The 19,747-nt window shown below is 46.9% G+C and overlaps 1 protein-coding gene across 1 annotated transcript in view; it reads right to left on the bottom strand.

Moving 5' to 3' along the window:
- Positions 1–19,747, bottom strand: part of MRPS11 (mitochondrial ribosomal protein S11) — a 217,618-nt gene that overhangs the window by 120,681 nt on the left and 77,190 nt on the right. The window contains exon 4 of the mRNA XM_069624290.1: positions 6,549–6,678. Within this exon, the coding sequence (XP_069480391.1) occupies positions 6,549–6,678 (130 nt within the window). The remainder of the gene's footprint in view (positions 1–6,548; positions 6,679–19,747) is intronic.

The following is a 19,747-nucleotide window of genomic DNA, read 5'->3' as shown; positions in this document are numbered from 1 at the left end:
CTTACCAGGATGTGGAGGAGGATAAAACGCCAGAAGAACAACCTTCGGGCTTAAATGAAATTCCGACACCACCTTCGGAAGAAAGGAAGGACGAACTCTAAGGACAACCCTGTCCTTATGAAACACAGTGAAGGGTGGCTTAACTGAAAGTGCCTGTAACTCACTCACTCTGCGAGCGGAAGTGACCGCAACCAAAAATACAGTTTTAAGAGTTAACAGTCTCAAAGGGCATGAATGCAAAGGCTCAAACGGAGCACCCGTCAAAAACTTGAGAACAAGGTATAAATCCCAACCGGGCACCAGGAAAGGTGACGGAGGGAACACATTAGTGAGCCCTTTCAGAAACTGAGAAATTAAAGGAATTTTAAAATAGGAACACTCTTCAGAGGAGCGCTTAAATATGGACAGCGCCGCCAGGTAACCTTTAACGGTACCCACTTGCAGGCCCCTGTGGGCCAAAGAAAGCAAAAAAGACAGAACCATGGGAATTTCACATGCAAAAGGATCCACATTCTTAAACCTGCACCAGTCGCAGAATTTACGACAACGGCAACGGTACAGGGACTTTGTTGCTGGCCGTCTGGCCGAGAGCAACACCTCCATTACGTCTTCAGGTCCCAATCCATATAACTCAACCTTTCAGAAACCAAGCGTGAAGGTTGAGGGATCTGACCTCTGGATGGAGAATCGTCTCGTTAGGGAAGATGACGTGGAGGGCAGATGGACTAGTCGAGAAAGTCCGGGTACCAGGTCCTCAGGGCCCACGCCGGAGCAATGAGGATCATCCGGGAACCGAACCTCTGTAACCGCCGCAGTACTTGGAGGATGACGGGGACTGGAGGAAACGCATACAGCAATGGGAATGACCACTCCACCATGAACGCGTATCCTAAGGCTCCTTTTCGAGGAAAGTCCCGTGAGCAGAACCTCTCGCACTTCCGGTTGACACTAGAGGCGAAGAGATCCACTTGAGGGGTCCCCCAAATGGCGATGATCTCCAGGAGAATCTCCTGAGCCAACTCCCACTCGTGAGAGATCGTGCTCTGCCTGCTCAGAGCGTCCGCCGTCTCGTTTTCATCACTGGCCAGATGAACTGCCGAGATCGAAACTTCCTGCTGGATTGCCTAGAACCAGAGCTGCATCGCCTCCCTGCACAGAGGGAGTGACCCTGCCCCCCCTTTTTGTTGAGGTAGTGCATGGCCACCGTGTTGTCCGTCAGGATCAGGCCATTCTTCCCTCGCAGAGTCGGCAGAAAAGCCTTCAGGGCTAGCCTGACGGCCCTCAGCTCCAACAGATTGATATGGAGTCTGGACTCAGACGGAGACCAACGACCGCTGACTCAACTCGTTGGCATGAGCTCCCCATCCCGTGAGAGATGCGCCCGTCACGATCGTCACCTCTGGCCAGGGTAGCCAAAAAGGAGTCCCCTTCATCAGATTGTCTTCGTCGGCCCACCACAGAAGGTCCTGGGTGACTGAGGACGGCACCTGAACAGGGTCTGACATCCTGCCGGAGGACTGAGACCAAAGGAGCTTGAGTGCCCATTGCAAAGATCTCATCCGCAACCTGGCCTCTGGCACCAGAAGAATGCAGGATGCCATGAAGCTGAGCAATCTCAAGAACTCGAACGCTGGGAGACTCTGGGCAAGCTGAAACTTGTGCACCATCTGTTGAATGTGATGAGCCCTCACCCTGGGGAGGAAAACACTGCCCCAGGGACATGTTGAGCACTGCTCCGATGTACTGGAGCCTCTGAGTTGGTGTCAGATGGGACGTCTTTAAGTTGAGGGAGAAGCCCAGCTTGTGGAGGGAGTGTCAGGTGACTGCTAGATGATCCAGGATTTTCTCGGGAGAGCGCGCCCTGATCAACCAATCATCCAGGTAGGGGTAGATGTGAATCCCCGGCTTTCCTGAGGTGCGCTGCCACCACTACCATGAGCTTGGTGAAGACCCTTGGGGCGGAGGTCAATCCGAACGGCAGGACCCGAAACTGAAAGTGCGAGTCGCCAACCGCAAACCTCAGGTACTTCTTGTGCTTTGGATGTATTGGCACATGAAAATAAGCCTCCTTGAGGTCGAGCGTACTTGAGGTCGAGAGACACCAACCAGTCCTGAAGTTGAAGGGCCTGGAGGACTTGAGAGAGAGTAACCATCGTGAACTTGTCCTTCCTGAGGAGTTTGTTCAAACCGCGCAAGTCCATGATGGGTCTCAATCCCCAGTCTTTCTTGGAAATCAAAAAATAAGGGGAATACCATCCCTTGTTCCTCTCCGCTACAGGCACCAGTTCTACGGCGCCTTTCTCCATCAGGTATTGAATTTCCTGCGCAAGCGGCGGATCCGGCCTCTTCAAAGAGAGATTCCCCGGTGGATTGTCTTGAGGCCTCTGCCGGAAAGAAGACAGTAGCCATGGGTTATGATCTTCAAAACCCACACATCTGAAGTAATGGCGCGCCACTCTGCAAGATGCTGCGCTAGCCTTCCCCCAACCGGCGAACCATGGGACATGGCCTCATGACTGAGCTGAAGCGGCTGCAGCGTTGCCTGAGGGCAAAGAGGCAACAGCCCGAGCTGCATTGGCACCGAGTACCTTGTTTTCCACCTCTGGCACACCTACGGTGGCCCCTTTGACTGGCAGCTCCTCTCGCTTTACCAAAGGATGAGTAATAACGAAAAGAACCTCCCCTCCATTGCTGTCCCCTAGGACGAAAAGGCGGAGGCTGGCGAACTGCAGCACCCAACGACTTCGCTGCAGCAGGCTCTTGTCAGCCTTACTGCCAAAATGATGTTCCCCCGTCAAAGGGTATGTTGAGGAGCCGGGCCTGCACATCAGGAGAAAACCCTGACGTCCGCAACCACGCAAACCTGCGGATCACGGTGCTCGCCGCCATGGACCAGCTGACGCAATCTGCCATGTCCAAACCCAACTGAATGGCCTCACACATGGCGTCCTTACCATCCTGAACCATGGCAAGGAAACCATCCCATTCATCCCCTTCGGGAACATGTTCAGCCGCTAAGGAAACAGTTCCACAGAGTGTGCGTGAAACGTGACAAGGCACATACGGAGTTGGCTGCCTGAAGCGCCATACCCCCTGAAGAAAACACTTTCTTCACCCAGACATCAAAACACTTGTCGTCCCTATCAGGAGGGACGGTAGGATATGACGCCTGCTTTGCCAGGGCCGTAGCCGCCTGCACCACCAAACTCTCCGGAGTGGGGTGCTTGGTCAAGTAGCAGGGGTCGCTACTGGCTGGGCGGTATTTTCACGGCAAAGACTTGCCCACTGCCGGGAGACTCTCCGGAGCAGTCCAAGACGCCGCCACCCTCCTCTGTAGAGCCATATTTAACGGCAGTACCGGGTCAGTTGATGGACCTTGGTTGAGGATATCCGTAAGGTCATCCTGAAGAAAATCCCCTGAGGGAGCAAACCATCCCAAGTACTCGGTGACCCTGGACATAAGGCGCCGGTACGAGGAGTCGGCATGAGTGCCAAGTTCAGGCCTACAAAACTCCAACTCCGGAGAGATGTCCAGCCCACTGGCATCGTGTAGAGATTGCCGCAGGTCTTCAATTTGGCTATGGACCGAGAAAATCTCATCCGGTACCGTATCCGGAACCATGCCATCATCAGAGCCCTCAGCCACCTCTGAAATAAACTCAAGCTGGCGGAAAGAAGGCACAGAATGTGGAACAAAGCCATGCTTGGCCTTTGCCAGAGCCCCGGGGAACCCCCGTTGAAACAGCCTCAAAAGGCGTCGAGGGAACCTGCATCAACGGCATCGACACAGTCCTCGAGGCCGCGGCCCCGAGCGTGTCCCTCGACAGCCAGGGCGCTGATGGCATCGACGACTTCCCTGAAGACACCGCAGGTTCACACGGTCTCGAGCGTGTCGAGGACCGGGACCTGGAACGGGCATGCCGAGAACGATTCCCCTTGTCTGAGCGAGACCTCTCCCATGAATCGTGACGACCACCCGAGCCCGAAGGCGTGCGAGCGGTGTCTCTCGACCGATCACGACCGACCCCACTCGGAGGCGCAGGACCAGTGGCCTGCGATTCGAGAATCACCAACATTTTCTTCCCGAAGGAAGCCCATTCCTCCAGCTTCACATGCTTGGTGGGGTAAGCGACCCGCCGACGGGCCGAGTCCTCGGAAGAGGACGGAGAAGGCGACCGATGACGGCGCTTTCGGGAGTGCCTCGAAGAGGCAGAGGAGTGGCGGGACCAACTCCGGGACCGAGACCCACTGGACTTCCAACGATGACATGGAGAGTCGCCCCTCGAATCGTCCATCGAAAGCCCGCTGACCTCGACTTCCGTGTCTTGGAGACCTTACCTACCTATAACTTCTTCTTGCTCTCCCGCAAGGCTTTTGACGTGAGCGACTGGCAGTTGACACAGTCATCCATGTCATGGGCCTCCCCGAGGCACCAGAGGCAGGCGTCGTGCGAGTCCGTAACCGACATCTTGGACCCACAGTCCCCGCACTTCTTAAAGCCGGACGCAGTGTGGAAGACGAGGTAGACATCTTCACGAAGAAAGACTTCCCAATACGAAACCGGTTCGAAGAACCGAGAAAGAACAGGAACTCCAAAGAGTCGAGACGCGCCGAGATCTCCGAAGCGAACATGTTTGCGGAAAAAACAGAACTGAGGCTACGGGCGTCGTGCGTCCTACTTATAACATCCAGTGACGCCGGCCGTCAGAGGAGATCCTCAAGGGCGGCGTATCGACGTCATCGACGCAGGACTCAAGACACCGAAGATTTTCCGAAGCAGCACAGCTGTGGTGATTACTGTCATAGATCTGGAATATGTCAGAGGACCCAATCCCCTCGAAACATTAATACTACAAAGACCAACTTGAAAGCGTGTGGTTTGCACTGGAGAAACCACTGCCCAGCAAGCTTGGGTGTGCAAACGAAAGAAAGTGAGCAGGTCCACAGGGCGTATAACTCCAGTGGACTAAGCTCCCTTTGCTCATGTGTGAGAGAGAAATTTAATAAGTCCATTTGTTGGCTTAGTCTGGGAATTGGGAGTAAAGCTCTCCAGAGAACGATAAGAAGCCGACAGTGACCCAGGAACCCAAGACCCAAGAAAGAAGTGCAGGGCCATGTAAAGCCACAGACTCTGAGTGACTTTGATAATTTCCCAAAGGGACCCCCATAGTGTGGGACTGTTTCATGAAGAGAACGTTTTATTGCCCAGAGATTTTACAGTGGAAAACATGGACAAGCCATTCTGTATTTTGTTGGCTCCTTTTTTGCATTATCGAAATATCGCGTTCATTCACAATAAGTACACTTGTGTTATATTATTTCCTGGCCAGTGCTAAGAACGGAAAATGCACGTTCCGAATGCATTTACTGCTAATTGCACTTAGCACTGCAGAAAAACATATGCAGCAGTACCACAAATGACCTGGTCGCATTTTTTTTTTTTTTTATTTATTGTGCATTTGTAAGTCGATAATACAACAATTGCGTTTTAAAGCGCCCACAAGGCAAGAGGGAGGGACCATGGCAATGAAAATCAATTGAAACAATGAAGGAAAGTGGCAGTCCTACTAGGCAGGCCCGGCTTTGTGGGGGGGGGGATGACCACCCGGGGCACCGCGCCCCCCAGGTCGCCTTTAGCCCATGCCAGCTCAGGGGTGTCTTTCAAGGGCTCTCCTGAGCTGGCATAGTGGCGGCAGGGGCATCATTATTAGTCAATGCGCCCTTGGACCGCATTTAGGAACAATAGGGTGCTAATGCACCCTATTCATAGAATTACCTCCTCGCCGGAGCAAGCAGGTTTAAAAGGAAGAAAAAAAAACAAGTGTCACTCCGTGGCCACGCCCCCTGTTGACCAGTGGCGCGCGGGGAAGGCGGGGGCACCAATTCGCCCAGGGCGCTGCTGCCCCTAAGGCCGGCCCTGCTACTAGGCCTTGTAAGCATTCAGAACGTGTAAGTGCAGAGAGAAGAGAGGGACGAGGGAATGAGGGCGGGGGAGTGCTGGGTGTGTCGGGAGGGAAGTGCTAGTGAGTGAGCAGCAGTGCATGCCAAGTGGAGGAAGTGCTAGGGAGTGGTCAGCTACCAATAAATGAGTAAGTACAGGCCAGCAGCAGCATAGGCCAATGGGTGCCAAGGCAAGTGCTGGGAGCGGGCAGAAGCTGAAGGCGATTAGGTGTGGGAGGCTTGGACCCAGAAGGACACCAAGTTCCTGGTCACCAATCTCAGCAACTGTGGGATTAGCAGATGAGGGCGGGCTGCTGTGGGTGCCCATAGCAAGAGAAACAATCCACAGAGAGTTCAGGAGAAGAGTCTAGCTCGGTGTGTTCGCCGCATTTTGGAAAACGCTACCTTTACCAATAAATATGATCAATAACACACTTCCATCTGTTATATGTTGCAGGCTTGCATTTATCCATGCAAATGCTCCATGAGGCAGTCAATGACAGGTCTGTGGCTAGAATCTAGAATTTCCAGGCGATACAGCATAAAAATCATTAAGCTGATAACAGGACTACATTCAAATGAACATTGAAAGCAATGGTTATTCTTACAGCTGCTGCAGAGATACCAGCGGTCTGAGCGGCGATGCCGGAACTCTTCTTGGCATTCTTAAATCCCTCTGTGCCACAGGAGGTTCGCGCAAGTGGTTCATTCTCCGGAGATGTGACTTGAATGTGTGTGCTGTGGAAAAGAATTTGACTCTCAAAAAACATATAGCAAGTCAGGGCAAAATTGTAATTTTTAGGCAACAGACAGGCCGGGAGCAGTAGCTAGCGAACAAACAGGGCCAATGGACCAGGCTTTAATCATTTTTACTTTAGTTTTGCAGAAGCCTTTGATGGACCTACCAGCTGAAAAGACCAATGCCTCATAACTTTTAGTGTGACAAGTGGGAATGCTGGTGTTAATGCTGGCATTGTATCTTGTCCTCAGGTCGCGCCTAAGACTGTAACCGCTATGCAACACCACCAGAAAACAAATCACTACTACACCGTTGCTTTCCTCGGACAACGATGAGCTGGGGAAACTGGATGTTATACCTTTAACACACTGTGTAGTGACACATGATACGGTCAATATCTTAAAGAGTCCACAGCATATCTGGGTCAGGCACTGTTCCTGACAGCTCTACGTAGCACAAAAAGGTTAGACATGCCTGATCCCAAAATGGCTGCCACACTAGGCAGGGAAAGCATGCAGCTGATGAAGTTCGTGTTCGTGGGTTGCCAGCTGACATACAGCAGTTTGATTACCCTGCATGCAAGACTAATTTCTGTTTTTCTTTCCGCATTGCCCTTTTCTGTCCCAACTCCGACCTCACACCTGAATCATTTGTATTCAGCTAGGAAGTGTAGCATTTCCATCTAGCGCACAAGTCGTTGATATTATGATTTGGATGCAACCAGGCTACAAGCAAGACTGTACATTAGGCTGTTGTTGAAAGACTATCAAAAATGATTTTTAAAAAATCAAAACAGTGCCAAGTCCAAATAATAAGTCTATTGGTTGATCATTAAGTGTAGCTTGTGCAAAGAATCTGAGTTTCTTTTTTACAATTGTTTTTTAAAAAATATTGTTTGTTTTCTATTTGATTCATATATAGAATTATTGGACAGTACATTTGTCATGCTATCCAGGACAAAGAAAACGGATACCTGTGGAGACAGCATGCAGTATTTAATTATCACCCATGTCTGAGGAAGACACCATTAATCATGTGTGCTATCACTGTACATTTCGTTTGTTTCATTCTTACAATACCTCAATCAGAATGTTGCATGCTGATGTCTCTGTGCATGCCTTTTTTGTCCTTTCACTGCATGACTCTCTCCTGTGTTCGCCCTGCTGACTCATTTATGTTTACCTGCTGAACATCCAATTTAAGGTTTCAAAATATGGTCAACCAAAGTAGTGCTTACTCATTCCCTCATCTTCCGTTTCGTCTAATATCTGTATTACTTCTTATTACTTTAGGTACCCCTGCTGGTTTGGGAATCAATCACACGGGGAAGAGGCCAAGACACATATAGCTTACAAGACAAGGATACACAGATTGGATGGGATACCAAATATTTCAATAAATCAGCTCAACACCATCAGATCTGTCTAAGGGGGGGCGAGTAGAGAGCGCCCAGCAGTTGCATGACCCATAGAGCCACCAATAGTCAGAAGCCCCTCCTCAGGAGGAGGTATGGGGTTGGTGAAATTAGTAAATGACAGGAAGGGAAAGGGAAGTGGAGATCTCATTTGGATGAAAGGGAGCAGCATCACTGGAAGACAAGCAGGGAAAGAGGGCAGTCTTGGGAGCAAAAGCGGCAGCATCACCGGGTGAGATAATACTTGGACAGCCTCACTGGCATGGAAGGAAAGGGAACAGTACTTTCATTGCACGGTCTCTGTACTGGTCCAGTAAGACCTCCATAGTTCACGCCTCTCTCCCCCTCCCCATTAGACGTTTAGGCAGTGGAAGCTCTTCAATGCTGAGCCTTGTACACTCAGAACTATACAATCTTTTTTGCTGCAATAGTATCTGTAAACAAATGGCAAGCCTGTGAGGTGCATACCAAAAAAGGATCACCTGCAACTCATCAAATACGCACATTAGTGGAATAGCAAGTGGGTGGTTCTGTGCCCATCGCTGCATGATGTTTTGTAGGTGCATGGGTGGGTCGGTGTGCATGCTGACCTTGTGTGCTTGAAAGTGTATGTTAGGGCTTTACTGCAGATAGAAAGTGCGAGATTATTGAATCTCTTTACTCTTTTCAGCAGATCTACACTGTGGGTAATTGCTCCAGACAGTGGAAGTCAGGATGCCCTCTCAGATATTGTATTAGAATAGCCATTTTTTGTTACTAGTTGAAGAAATCTCCACATTTAAAGTGAAGAGTTGCTGTGAATCTATATTCTTTGATTTGTACCATGGACACATGTTCAGTCAATGAAGCTTTTGGCACTTCGTTTGAATGTTGAAAGAACATGCGCTTCCCTTCATCTCTTTTGCCCCTGAGGAATGGCCTGTATTTATTGTACACCATTAGGACAGAAACATGTCTGACTTATTTTAAAACACAGATTTTTGTATTAATAATGCATATGCAAGTGCTTTTGTAATTTTTGCTTTATATTGTATAAAGGTTTACTATTTTAGATTTTAATACTGTATATTTTTGTATACCCGTCACATTAAAGTATTAATATTAGTTTTGATATTTGATAAATATGGATCTTACCCTTTTTTTGTATTTAGGAGAATGCTTTATGATTGATGTTTTACAAACACTTAAGAGAGTGTGCTGTCTTGGATACTTGGTTTAGGTCCTTTCTTTCGTATATCGTCATGATAATTATTTTCCTGGTAGTAGGAAAGACAGGTTAACCCTGGCAGCATTCTGGATTCACTGTTTTAGACATTACGGCATGGCGATGCCCATGTTTGTCTCTGGCGTGTGTTTTAATGATTGCATGCATGCGAGAAAGTACTAGTACACATGTTCGTGCATGCATCTGAATTGAGGTTGTGCTCTATGGTGGTGAAAGCCAAAATCAAGACAGGTTATGGCTCTTTGATGGTGAAAGTCTGAACTTAGAGCTCTGGTGAGAAACCCTGTGATTTTGCTTTTTGTGGACTAGTTTACCAAACCACTCCCCTGAAAGAGTCCTACCCCTGAAAGAGTCCTAAATGGAAGGTCTCTTGTCGCACATAACTTGTGATGTGGCCTCTTAGAATTAGGGTGCCCAAAATACGTCCTGTCGCTGTATACGAATTCTATTGCATGGTTAGCAGAGTGCCTTTCATTTGGTTTGTGGTAGACTACAGAAAATCTGTTATAGTGGAAGTCAGCTTGATGCTAGATGCCACACATGTTTTATTCAAGAACAAGTTCTGTAGCTACACGTGGTGACTTTTGTGAAAGGAAACTGATGACGTAATGTATGGTCAAGGCTTCTGCCTGCACCAGGAAGGGGAAGGCAGGGGAATCCAGGCCAGATCCGACCACATACTGGAGAGGAGGCCACACCTTGATGGTTTTCCCAGGAATATTTGAATGTGGCATTCACCAATTTTTGGATGGCCCAGACGGGTCTAGGTGATTGCTTCCAGCATTCCGAGTTGCTGTTCCAGAGGGGCAGGTAGGTGGCTCCCACTAGCTCTAGTTGGTATTCAACACAGGGAAGACAATTGCTTCCAGCAGAATGAGTGGGAATGAAGATGGATCAAAGAGCGGTTTACCGGGGCTTGAAGTGAATAGAAGGACAAAAAGGCAGCTCTGGGTGCTTGCAGTGGATTAAAAAATTATTCAAAGTGATAGTCTTCTCGAAAGCGGATTGAAGTTTAAAAAACAGTGTTCAGGGCTGTTCCTTGCCTTCTGGTTGTTCGCTGACCCTGTCCTGGATCTCCAGTAAAGGAAACTCATTGTTCTGCACTTCCCAGTCCCAAAGTGATTTTTTCTGCAGGAAGTGAGGGGGGGGGGGAGCACAGGAAGTGTGGGACCCCAGGGCGATTCCAAGGTCTGGGCCTCTCCTCCTACTCTAACTCGACCCTCTATAATATCTGCCCTACATCAAAGAGTCTCTGGAGATAACCAACCTGGTGTAATCTCTCCACTGTATTGGCAGGGCCCGCCTTTGAAGCAGTGGTTTCAAACAAACCGACTGGGGAGCTTGCTTGTCTTCTTGTGAAGGAGACCAGTTTCCCCAGAGAGAGGAACAGGGACGGGGTGTGGGGGGTTCCTGGGCAGGGCACAAATGGTGGTTTTGGTGAAGCCCAGCATAAGATGCTGATGGGCAGAAGGCGCAGTCAGTGAAACAAGTGACTATCACCCAAGCCGACAATGAAATGATAATTTATGCATTTGCCCAGTGTAAATGTTGATTCCCAAAATAAGACACAGCTTACATTTATTATTATTGTACTTGCCACCAGGCCCTGTGAGTGAACAATTACATCATTTTGGATCAGGGCTGAATACAGATAAAAACAGTCCTTAGGTGTTGGAACCTTGGATTCCATTAAGCTGCTTGTAGGAATGCACATGCCACCCTTTAACAGTTATGTTGCCAACCTGCAAATCATCTGCTGAGAGGAGTCTGTAGACAGTCTGAGCAGAGCAACAGGCTTGCACTATACGTTTCAGCTTGAAGCATTATGAAATTAGGACCAATTAGCAGCTCTCACTTCCAGAGACGATCTATCTGCATAGTTTTACATCAAAAATCAAAACAAACCTCAGGCTATCACACCCTCGCAGAAAGCATTCTGTCACACCAGCTCAACAGTGCTGCCTCCCCCTACAGAGGAGGGGGCAGCAGGCTTGAAATCCACAAAGGGCCCGGGCACCCAAGAAGCCTTAATACTAATGCTGGTACGGATCAGTTGCATACAAGTTGGAGCACTGGAAAGCTCTGAGCAGCAGTAATAGAGAGCCCAGACAATAGCTGCACAACAGAAGTGTGCTAGAGGTTTTATTTGGACCTTGAGTTAACTTCTTACCTGTACCGAGACCAGTTCCAGTAGACACTGACTGCATATGCCCCTGGTGTTGTAACTATACAGTCTGCAAATAGCACAGCTCACCTTACAATATCTACAACAGTTCAGCTGCACCAGGGTCAGCACCTTTTCCAGTAGTCCTTCTGTAATCCTGCTTGTCTGCAGCACTCTATGGTCATCGCCAGAACCATTGCTGGAGAACCAAAGACCTTGTGAACTTTGACACTTTAGACTTACAAAGTTTGGATGCTAATATTTGCTTAATGTAAGTATCAGCCTATGTGACTGAGACCAATTCGTAAAATTAGGAATATGTTTTATGTTTCAGGCCGGGGGAGGGAGCCTGCAACATCAGGACTGTATCCTGTTCAGCCAATAAGAAGATGGTTTATAGCTCACATTCGTTTCGATCAGGTATGGAGACACCCTCAGGTTACTGAATTCAAAATTCAGAGTAACCACAATCTGAACGTTCACAGTGACCCGGGTCACACACTTAGAACACTGAATGACTATTCCTTACTAAAGTCTATGTACCTATACCCACAAAATAAGTTATCTTAATAGAAGATAATGTTGTATATTCAAATCATCTTTGTGTGGACAATGTCTTAATGAATGCTATATGTGTGCTACACTATCTTAACCAAGCCACTGACATACAAAGAGTTGCCCCAGGCTGCTCAGCCATGTCTACCACTATATGAGCCAGGCAAGGATTTCCATAAACCCGATTTCCTAGTTGTTGGTCAGTTTCCCCTCTGGCCTGAACTCCCGGAAAAGACAAACCACCATAACATCAATCAGCAGTAATGATACAGAAGTGATGGAATCTAGAAAAACCTATAATTGCGGGTATGCATTTGTAGCTAGGGTATGACTCAAGAGAAACTAAAAAAGAAGATGTCGTGTGTGTGTGTGCAGGCTGTCACTGAAAGCACATTTACATGAAAGTAGTAGAGCTGTAAAGAGCAAAAGCACAAATCAAGTGACCTAAACAAGGCAGAATTGCACGGAGCACGTAGGAAGCTGCAGGAGGCAGAAGAGGAAGAAAAAGAAAAAAGCATAGTGAAAGCTGTGGTTATCACCACACCTTCAAAATACCTTGCTTGCCTTTATTTTGACCACCAAATCAGTACAGAGAGCTGTCCTTCGCATAAAAGAAATTGAAATCGTGATCCAAAGGAGCTAGCTGGGTGAACAGAAGCAAGGCTTGGGAGAGGGACAGAAAACGACTGAAGGTGGCCAGCAAAAGTGGCAATCGGAGTTTGCAGAGAAAAAAAAGGCAAGAAGACACCGGATGGCGATAATGAAACTGGAATTTAAAGCAGTCAAGGTGATGAATCAGGGCACCACTCCGAAGACAGGTAATGGAACAGACTGCCCTTCGTGGCTGCCGTTTGGGGGCCACCAGGGGTAACCCTGGCGAGTCTCCCTGCAACCTGTGTTACTGGCTCTGTGAACCCTGATCAACGATTGCAGGGACAGTGTGATAATAGAATTTAATGCGATTCCTACAGTCCTCTTTAATTTCGGAAATTACCCTGTGAAGTTCGGCTTTCTGGTGCAGGTGGAGATTAGTGTTTGTCTATAGGTGCTAGGCAGACTGTATGGCCCAGAAGCAAAGCTTCTTATTTACAGTCAATTTGGTTGGTTTCTTTTTCTGAGGCTTATTATTTTGTTAAAAAAATATGCCACGTGTTGCTGTTACTGTGGCATAGATATTCCCATATCCAGGTGAAACAGTTGTTATTGCATCATAATAGCACTTCATGTTTGACTTCTGACAACTCCTGCATCTAAGCACTGCAAAAATAGCTACCGTTTCTGCTGAATGTGATAGTACTTAATTTATCAACTTCAGAAGGATGAAGGGATGATTCAACTATGATGAAACAGGAACTTGTAAAACGTAGACTGGCAGATAACTGAGTTGAGCTTTTAACTCGCTAAGCTATCCAATTGCTACATAGTATGCAGTGTAATCAATTGTGCAGAAAATAAGAAACATTTATTAGTATATCAAACCACCACCCTCGCTTGTCTTAAAAGAAATATCATGTTTACTAACGGGCCATGACATTCTTATGCTACTAAGCACTCTATTAATGTCAGCAATTAGGCATGTGAGGTTCTTCCTTAAATATGATGACCATACCACTTGTATGAGGCATTAACTGGCTGAGTGCCATTAGTGGAAATGTGAGGATGCACCTGGATGTATAAAGTTCTAACTTGCATATTTTGATTGTATCCAGACTGTAAGGCTATAAAAGACATAAGATGGCAGCATCCTCAAATAGAGGCTATATTTGACACATTGTATTATGGCGGCACATGAGAATGTCAGGCTTTTACTAGGGCGCAGAAGTAACACTCGGACACATAGGTGACATGGTCTTGGTTAAAGACTTTTATTTAAAGAAATTGGTAGGTTGAAAAATTGCCCCTCTGTCCCTCAAGCTAGGAGAGGTCTCCCTGCCTGAAAGAAAACTAATGAGAATGTCAGCATGTCAAAGAAAATGTCACTCAACAGTTGGGCCCTAAAAAAAAACTATTTTTGACCCAAACACTTACAACTTAAACTAAAGTGCAAGGGTGTTTTCTTCTGGTTGGTAGTAAAACGTTCCATAAAGTTCCCAATGTTTTTGGTTGCTAATGAAGAAAATGAAGAAAACAAATGCACTCTTCAGGTGCCACAAGGTCCCAGGCCCGATGGCTCCCTTCCCCTGGGGTTTCTCGGGCTCTCCAGTGATGTCAGGCAGTGATCCCTGTGCCAGGGGGATATCTTCCTTTCCCTGGCTTCCTCAGGCTTTCACAATACCGCAAAACAATGTTCTCGGCACCATGGGAAATGTCTCCCTGGGTTTCCTTTAATGCGCTGTACTGTGACTATGAAGATCTGTAAATGATGAAGCCTTTCCTAATTCTCAGGCTTTCATAAGGGTGCGGGTCCCAAAATCGCAGTTGCGTCCTCCGATTGTTTGGTTCATTTGCCTGTCAATCATTCGTGGTTTGCCTTCTCTCTTGTTGCATTTTAGGGTCCCAGACATTCCTATCACATTCTCTGTATCCGTTTGTGTGGTTCACGTCAATACAAGGCGTCTGCTGTACAGCTGTGTTCTTCCACGTGGCTCCGGTAGCGTTCAGGCATTTCGCTTCAGCTGCGGTGGTGCCGCAGGTTGCCATTTCATACCAGGAGTGCGGTATCTCCGACACTTTCCGGGGCTTCAGAAGGCCTGGAGGTTCTGTTCCGCTGCAGCCAATGTAGTCCCTTTGTACTGGACTACCCTCGGGCTCTCTTCCGCCTCGGTACACAGCGTTCCGTTCTGCTTCGCTCCCTCCGCTGGACAGGCATCTAGTCCGGGGAGGATGGTTCTCTGTGGTTCGGCTTCCCTGTTCTATTTTGTATCGGATCTGCCCAATCAGATCCTAAAAAAAACTGCATCATTCACTCCCTTTCTCTGGAGTAAGCTTCACGTTTCCACACCATCTTTGTCTTCACAGTACTTATATTGTGGAGGTCCGATAGGCACGTTTTGTTCTTTTGTGGCCTTGTAATTTTTAAGGTATTAGGATAGTTTACCTTACATAAGTAAGTGTTAGTACTGTCTGGTAGAGGGGAAGAAAGGATAGGCTTTGGGAACAAAAGAAGTTATGAGCTAGGGGAAACGTAACGCATTCTCTTGGGATGGTCGTTCCTAGTCCCATAAGGGGGTTCCCTCTCCATTTGATGCACCCAATGTGCACCACACCAGGCGGTACTCTTGGACTGTGGCCCACCACAGTGGCCCCATGGGAAAGGTCTCCCCCATGGAGAGTAGGGGTGTAATCCAAAGATTTGCCACACTAGGCATATGATTACTAGAGCTGGCATGTGAAGCTATAACTGGTATAAAATAGCAGTAAATAGCCATATGAGACTGTAGTGGCATATTCATGGTAGCCTCGCTGGCCTTTGTTAGTTCTCCTGAGTATACCCCTGTCCTATAATGAGCCTCTCAATGGCATATCAAGGTATCACGATAGATAAAAGGTGGATGGTATCTGAAAATGTATCTCTACATTAGCACCGGTTTGACATTATATAAATTGTAAGCTTTCTTATGTTTTTTACAGCCGTCAGTCTCTTCAGGGGATGTCATCTGGGTTAAAGGTAATTTCCTGTTATGTCATCAGGTGTGTGATGTCGATGCCACTACCCGTGGCATTTTGTGACTAGACGTCCTAGGGCTCCCTTACTGTCAGCATATCTCAAAAGATGCGATTAGAGTGGATGCTGTTGATTCCAATATCTTGCCTTGGTTAGCATCTTTTGATTGGGCGTGGACTATGCACAGAGTGAAAGATGGGGCACAAAGCAGTATCCTTGCTTAGCTTCTTGACTCAGAGGGGAAGTCATGCTATTCTGGAACTCAATGAGAGTGAACAGGAAAAACATAACTATGCAAGAGTCTTGTGCAGAAGTCTGGGAGAATTAAGATTCTGTATCCTAAAGTTTTACCAACTCCTGCAAGAAAGGTAATTTGAATAGTGTTAGGAAAAGCGTGAATAGATGGATGGATGGTTTTGTGGGAACGGTGCAGATTAGTAAAGTGGGCCTTTTACCCTCATCATCTTATTCAACATTTTGGACGGTTGTGTAACGTAGTTTTTTGTCAGTATCCCCCCCCCCCCCCCAAGTCGCTATAGAAGACCAGTGGGTTTCTCAGAGTTTAACTAAGAAGAGAGTGGGGGCTTTGGAAATGTAGCAGCAGCATCACAAGCAGCACCCTCTAAACGTTTTCCCTGCTCGGGCTCAACGTAGGGAGGAGTCAGTCACCAGTGGGTGGGACCCAGATGAGCACCAAACCTCAGGCAGTGGGGAGTGGTACAGCTGAAGCCAGGGCTCAAGGGAGCACATTAGGACTAGATGACACGACCTGTTATCCATGTTATCCATGTAAACACGCATAGCCAGTGGTAACACGGAGCAAAGTGCCTTTATATTATTCTTTCCATTTGCTGAAATAAGTGGAAAGAATAGATTTGGTCTTAGTCCAAACGTTAACACGTATAAAAGAATAGAACAATTTTTAAACCGGAAAATGAGAGCAAATTCACATCCCATCATGCTTTACACGGTCTGAACGTTAAAAAATGTGGGGCACAAAAACCACAATCTTCATTGATTTAACCCTTTTCAACCCTCGGGGCGTGAAGCTGTACATATTGTCTCGGGAGGATAGCTCAACGGCAACGTGCTTACCTTGGAAGCAAGACGACACGGAGCAACATGGGTTCGATCCCCGTCCGCGCTTAGAAACCTCTGGTTATTAAGCGCGTATAAATAACCTATCATATCATTATATAATCCTAATTCCCACCGTAAATCACTAAATGTTCAATTGAATATCAAACCTAAATATATTCTGAGCAACAGAAGAAAAGGTTTGTTTTACGGTAAGCTAACCGCTGTCAATTATTGTCTATATTTACTAAGAATAGGGGTACCTCCAAAAAGCAGAGATTCTATTAAATGTGTACGGCAAACCTCAAATATGCATGATTGACAGGCATGCGTACACCTATGTATTCAGTGGCTCCCAGCACTCACGTGTCGGCCTTAGAGGGTGTTTTACTGGAAAGTGGAAATGTTGGAGAATAAATATCTTCCCTTTTCAAAGGGCGTAGAGATGTTTTTGAGACAGGAGCGTTTCATGCTACTGCTGCCCAGAGTTAAACAATAACAGCGAAGGAGGTCCAGAAATCACTCATCCGTGTGCACATTCAACCCTTGTGGGCATTGTAAGTGCTAAATTAAGCAATTCTAGACAGCTGCCTGAGGTGCAATTTTGGCCCTGAAACCTAGCCTCATTCTATACGAGGTGGGCTACCAAATGGAACTTCACCTTCGATTGCAAACATCTGAGCACATCCCACATATGAATATTGGGCCCACATTTATGGAGGTACCCTAACTGCCCCTCTCCCCGACATAGATTTGCAAGAATGCACACAAAAGATGGGAAAAGAGATATCTGAACTTGGGCACCAAGAATGCGCACATTCAGATATCATTTACGAATCCACTCGCATTGTTTTGATGCCACTGGATGGGATGCAGATGTACATTCATGTGCATCAAAGCGATCTACCAATCAGAACATTCTTCAGTGGTGATGGGCAGCTGAGCAAGGACCCAGGCACACATCAAAAGGCTCATTTATTGCAACTACTATTCTGTTACCCAATAGCTTAAGAAAACGGACACATGCACTACAAGTATGCATTAGTCTGTACCAATAATCACTCCTTTATATGTCATCACATTCAGCATCGCGTGCCAAACGACACGTAGTTTCCCTCTTCACGCTCTCGCCTTCCGCCCGCGCAGCTGCATGCCCCCTGGGGCTTGCACCCCATGACAGAGGCGAACCCAATTTGCAGAGAAATAAAACCGAGGAATTGGAAAGCAGATTGTGAACAGCGCTCCCGTGGGGCGCACTCGGCAGGGAGATGTGTCCTCCAGATCACAAATAGTCGACCCACTTGCGGACGTACGCGACCTTCGTCTCGCATCATTTAATTCCCACCCATCTAGCAGTGCAGCGAAAACAGGGTCAGGGGAAACCCTGCGACAGAAACTGCCGCAGTGAATACTAGCAAATATTTTAAAAAAGGTGCTTTTTTTTTTACTTGAACGACTGTCTCCACCTGTGCTCTCTCATGTACTGTAACTCCTGTATATTTTTGTACATATGATACTACCCGTAATGTTAATAGCACGCATTAAGTCTGTCTTGTATATAATCTCTTTGCAACAATTGTAACTAAGTTATCTCTGCTGTAAAAAAAGCGCCCAGATGCATCCGGGCTTGGCGCGCTATACAAGCTTCAAAATAAATAAGACCATTGCAAATCTCATTGCTCTTGAAATGGTGAGGTTTTGTGACAAAAAGACCACCACATCATTTTGGTATTTTCACTAAGCAACTTTGCAACCCATAAGAAACAAAGGTGCTATTTTTCTATTTAAACGCAAATTCAGGGTTCAAGTCCTAAAAATTAAAGTGGGGGGACTCCTCAACAAACGCAATGGGATGTGAAATTAGCATATCAAGGTGAAATATGCACATTTCATTACATTGGTTTTGCATAACCACCCAAATTGCACAGGACGAACGGCATTTGCCTTTCATAAAATCAACACACACAAAACCAAGACAGGATATTTTCTTACAATAGCGTTTTTGAAAACATTAAAAGGTGTGCATGTTTTAAACTCCAAGAGCCAATACAAACGTTTTCCATGGGACTTGCAGTACCAAAATGGGGTTATTTTTCATCAGGTTATAGTGCATTGGTGAAGTGTCCGGCCTACAAACCTGACAACTGCGGTTTGATTCCCGAGGGCGGCTTTAATTCATAAATTCAAACAGATCATCCAATGTTTCTCTTTTAGCTGGGGGGGACTGAGTCCACCCTCTGAATAAAGTGGGGGCACTCGCGTGCCTTTGTAAACCGGTCCCCTCTGGCAATCTTCTTCATTTGCCCTGCAGAGTGTAAATGAGCAATGAAAACCACCAGCAGAATCCTCTTTATACCTTTATCTGCACTTTGCGTTGCAAAATAGTAAACACTGCCTGCCATGGGAAATAATTTAATCCATGGATGTAATTTCGGTGGTCACGAGGGGTCGCACCTGCGTAGCGTGCCTTGCTACCCCTAAAAAAACTTTTTAAAATTGAAGCTCCGGCGTTCTGGCCAGTGGAATGTGGCTCTGGAATGGCTGGCTTTTATGTTGAGGCATCTTTAAAAAAACAGGGGGTTCCACCAGTGTAACACTTTGAGCATTGACCCCAAAAGAAATAACAGGAATAACAAATAATTTGTCTTTCTGGAATTCTATACAATAATTGCTAGGGTGAGAGGTTGTGTTCCATCGCTTCATTTGATGTCACTTCGGGTGGGGCCAAATTACATCACTTCATGTTATATCAGAGGTCAAGGGCCGTGTGATGTCACTTCTGTTAGCCCTGCCATTTTTGTGAAATTACGTCCCTGATTGAAACCAAGTTGTTTTTGAAGGTGAAGGGGATACGGGAGGCTGAAATATAACGCCTATTACACCCTCCGCCTTAAAAAACAATGAAAATCCCCCAGAGCATGAATGGAGAGGTTAAGACAGGTCTAACTGTGTTACACCTGTCTTTAGCTCCTCCAATTATGCTCCTGGGGCATTGACAATGAGCTCCAAATAGTCATGGTGTGCTGCTG

The sequence above is a fragment of the Ambystoma mexicanum genome, chromosome 11, assembly GCF_040938575.1.
Source record: "Ambystoma mexicanum isolate Mex_15411 chromosome 11, UKY_AmexF1_1, whole genome shotgun sequence".
NCBI classification, from domain to species: domain Eukaryota; kingdom Metazoa; phylum Chordata; class Amphibia; order Caudata; family Ambystomatidae; genus Ambystoma; species Ambystoma mexicanum.
Note: the sequence above shows the minus strand (reverse complement) of the source record. Positions and strands in the feature narration are given on the sequence as shown.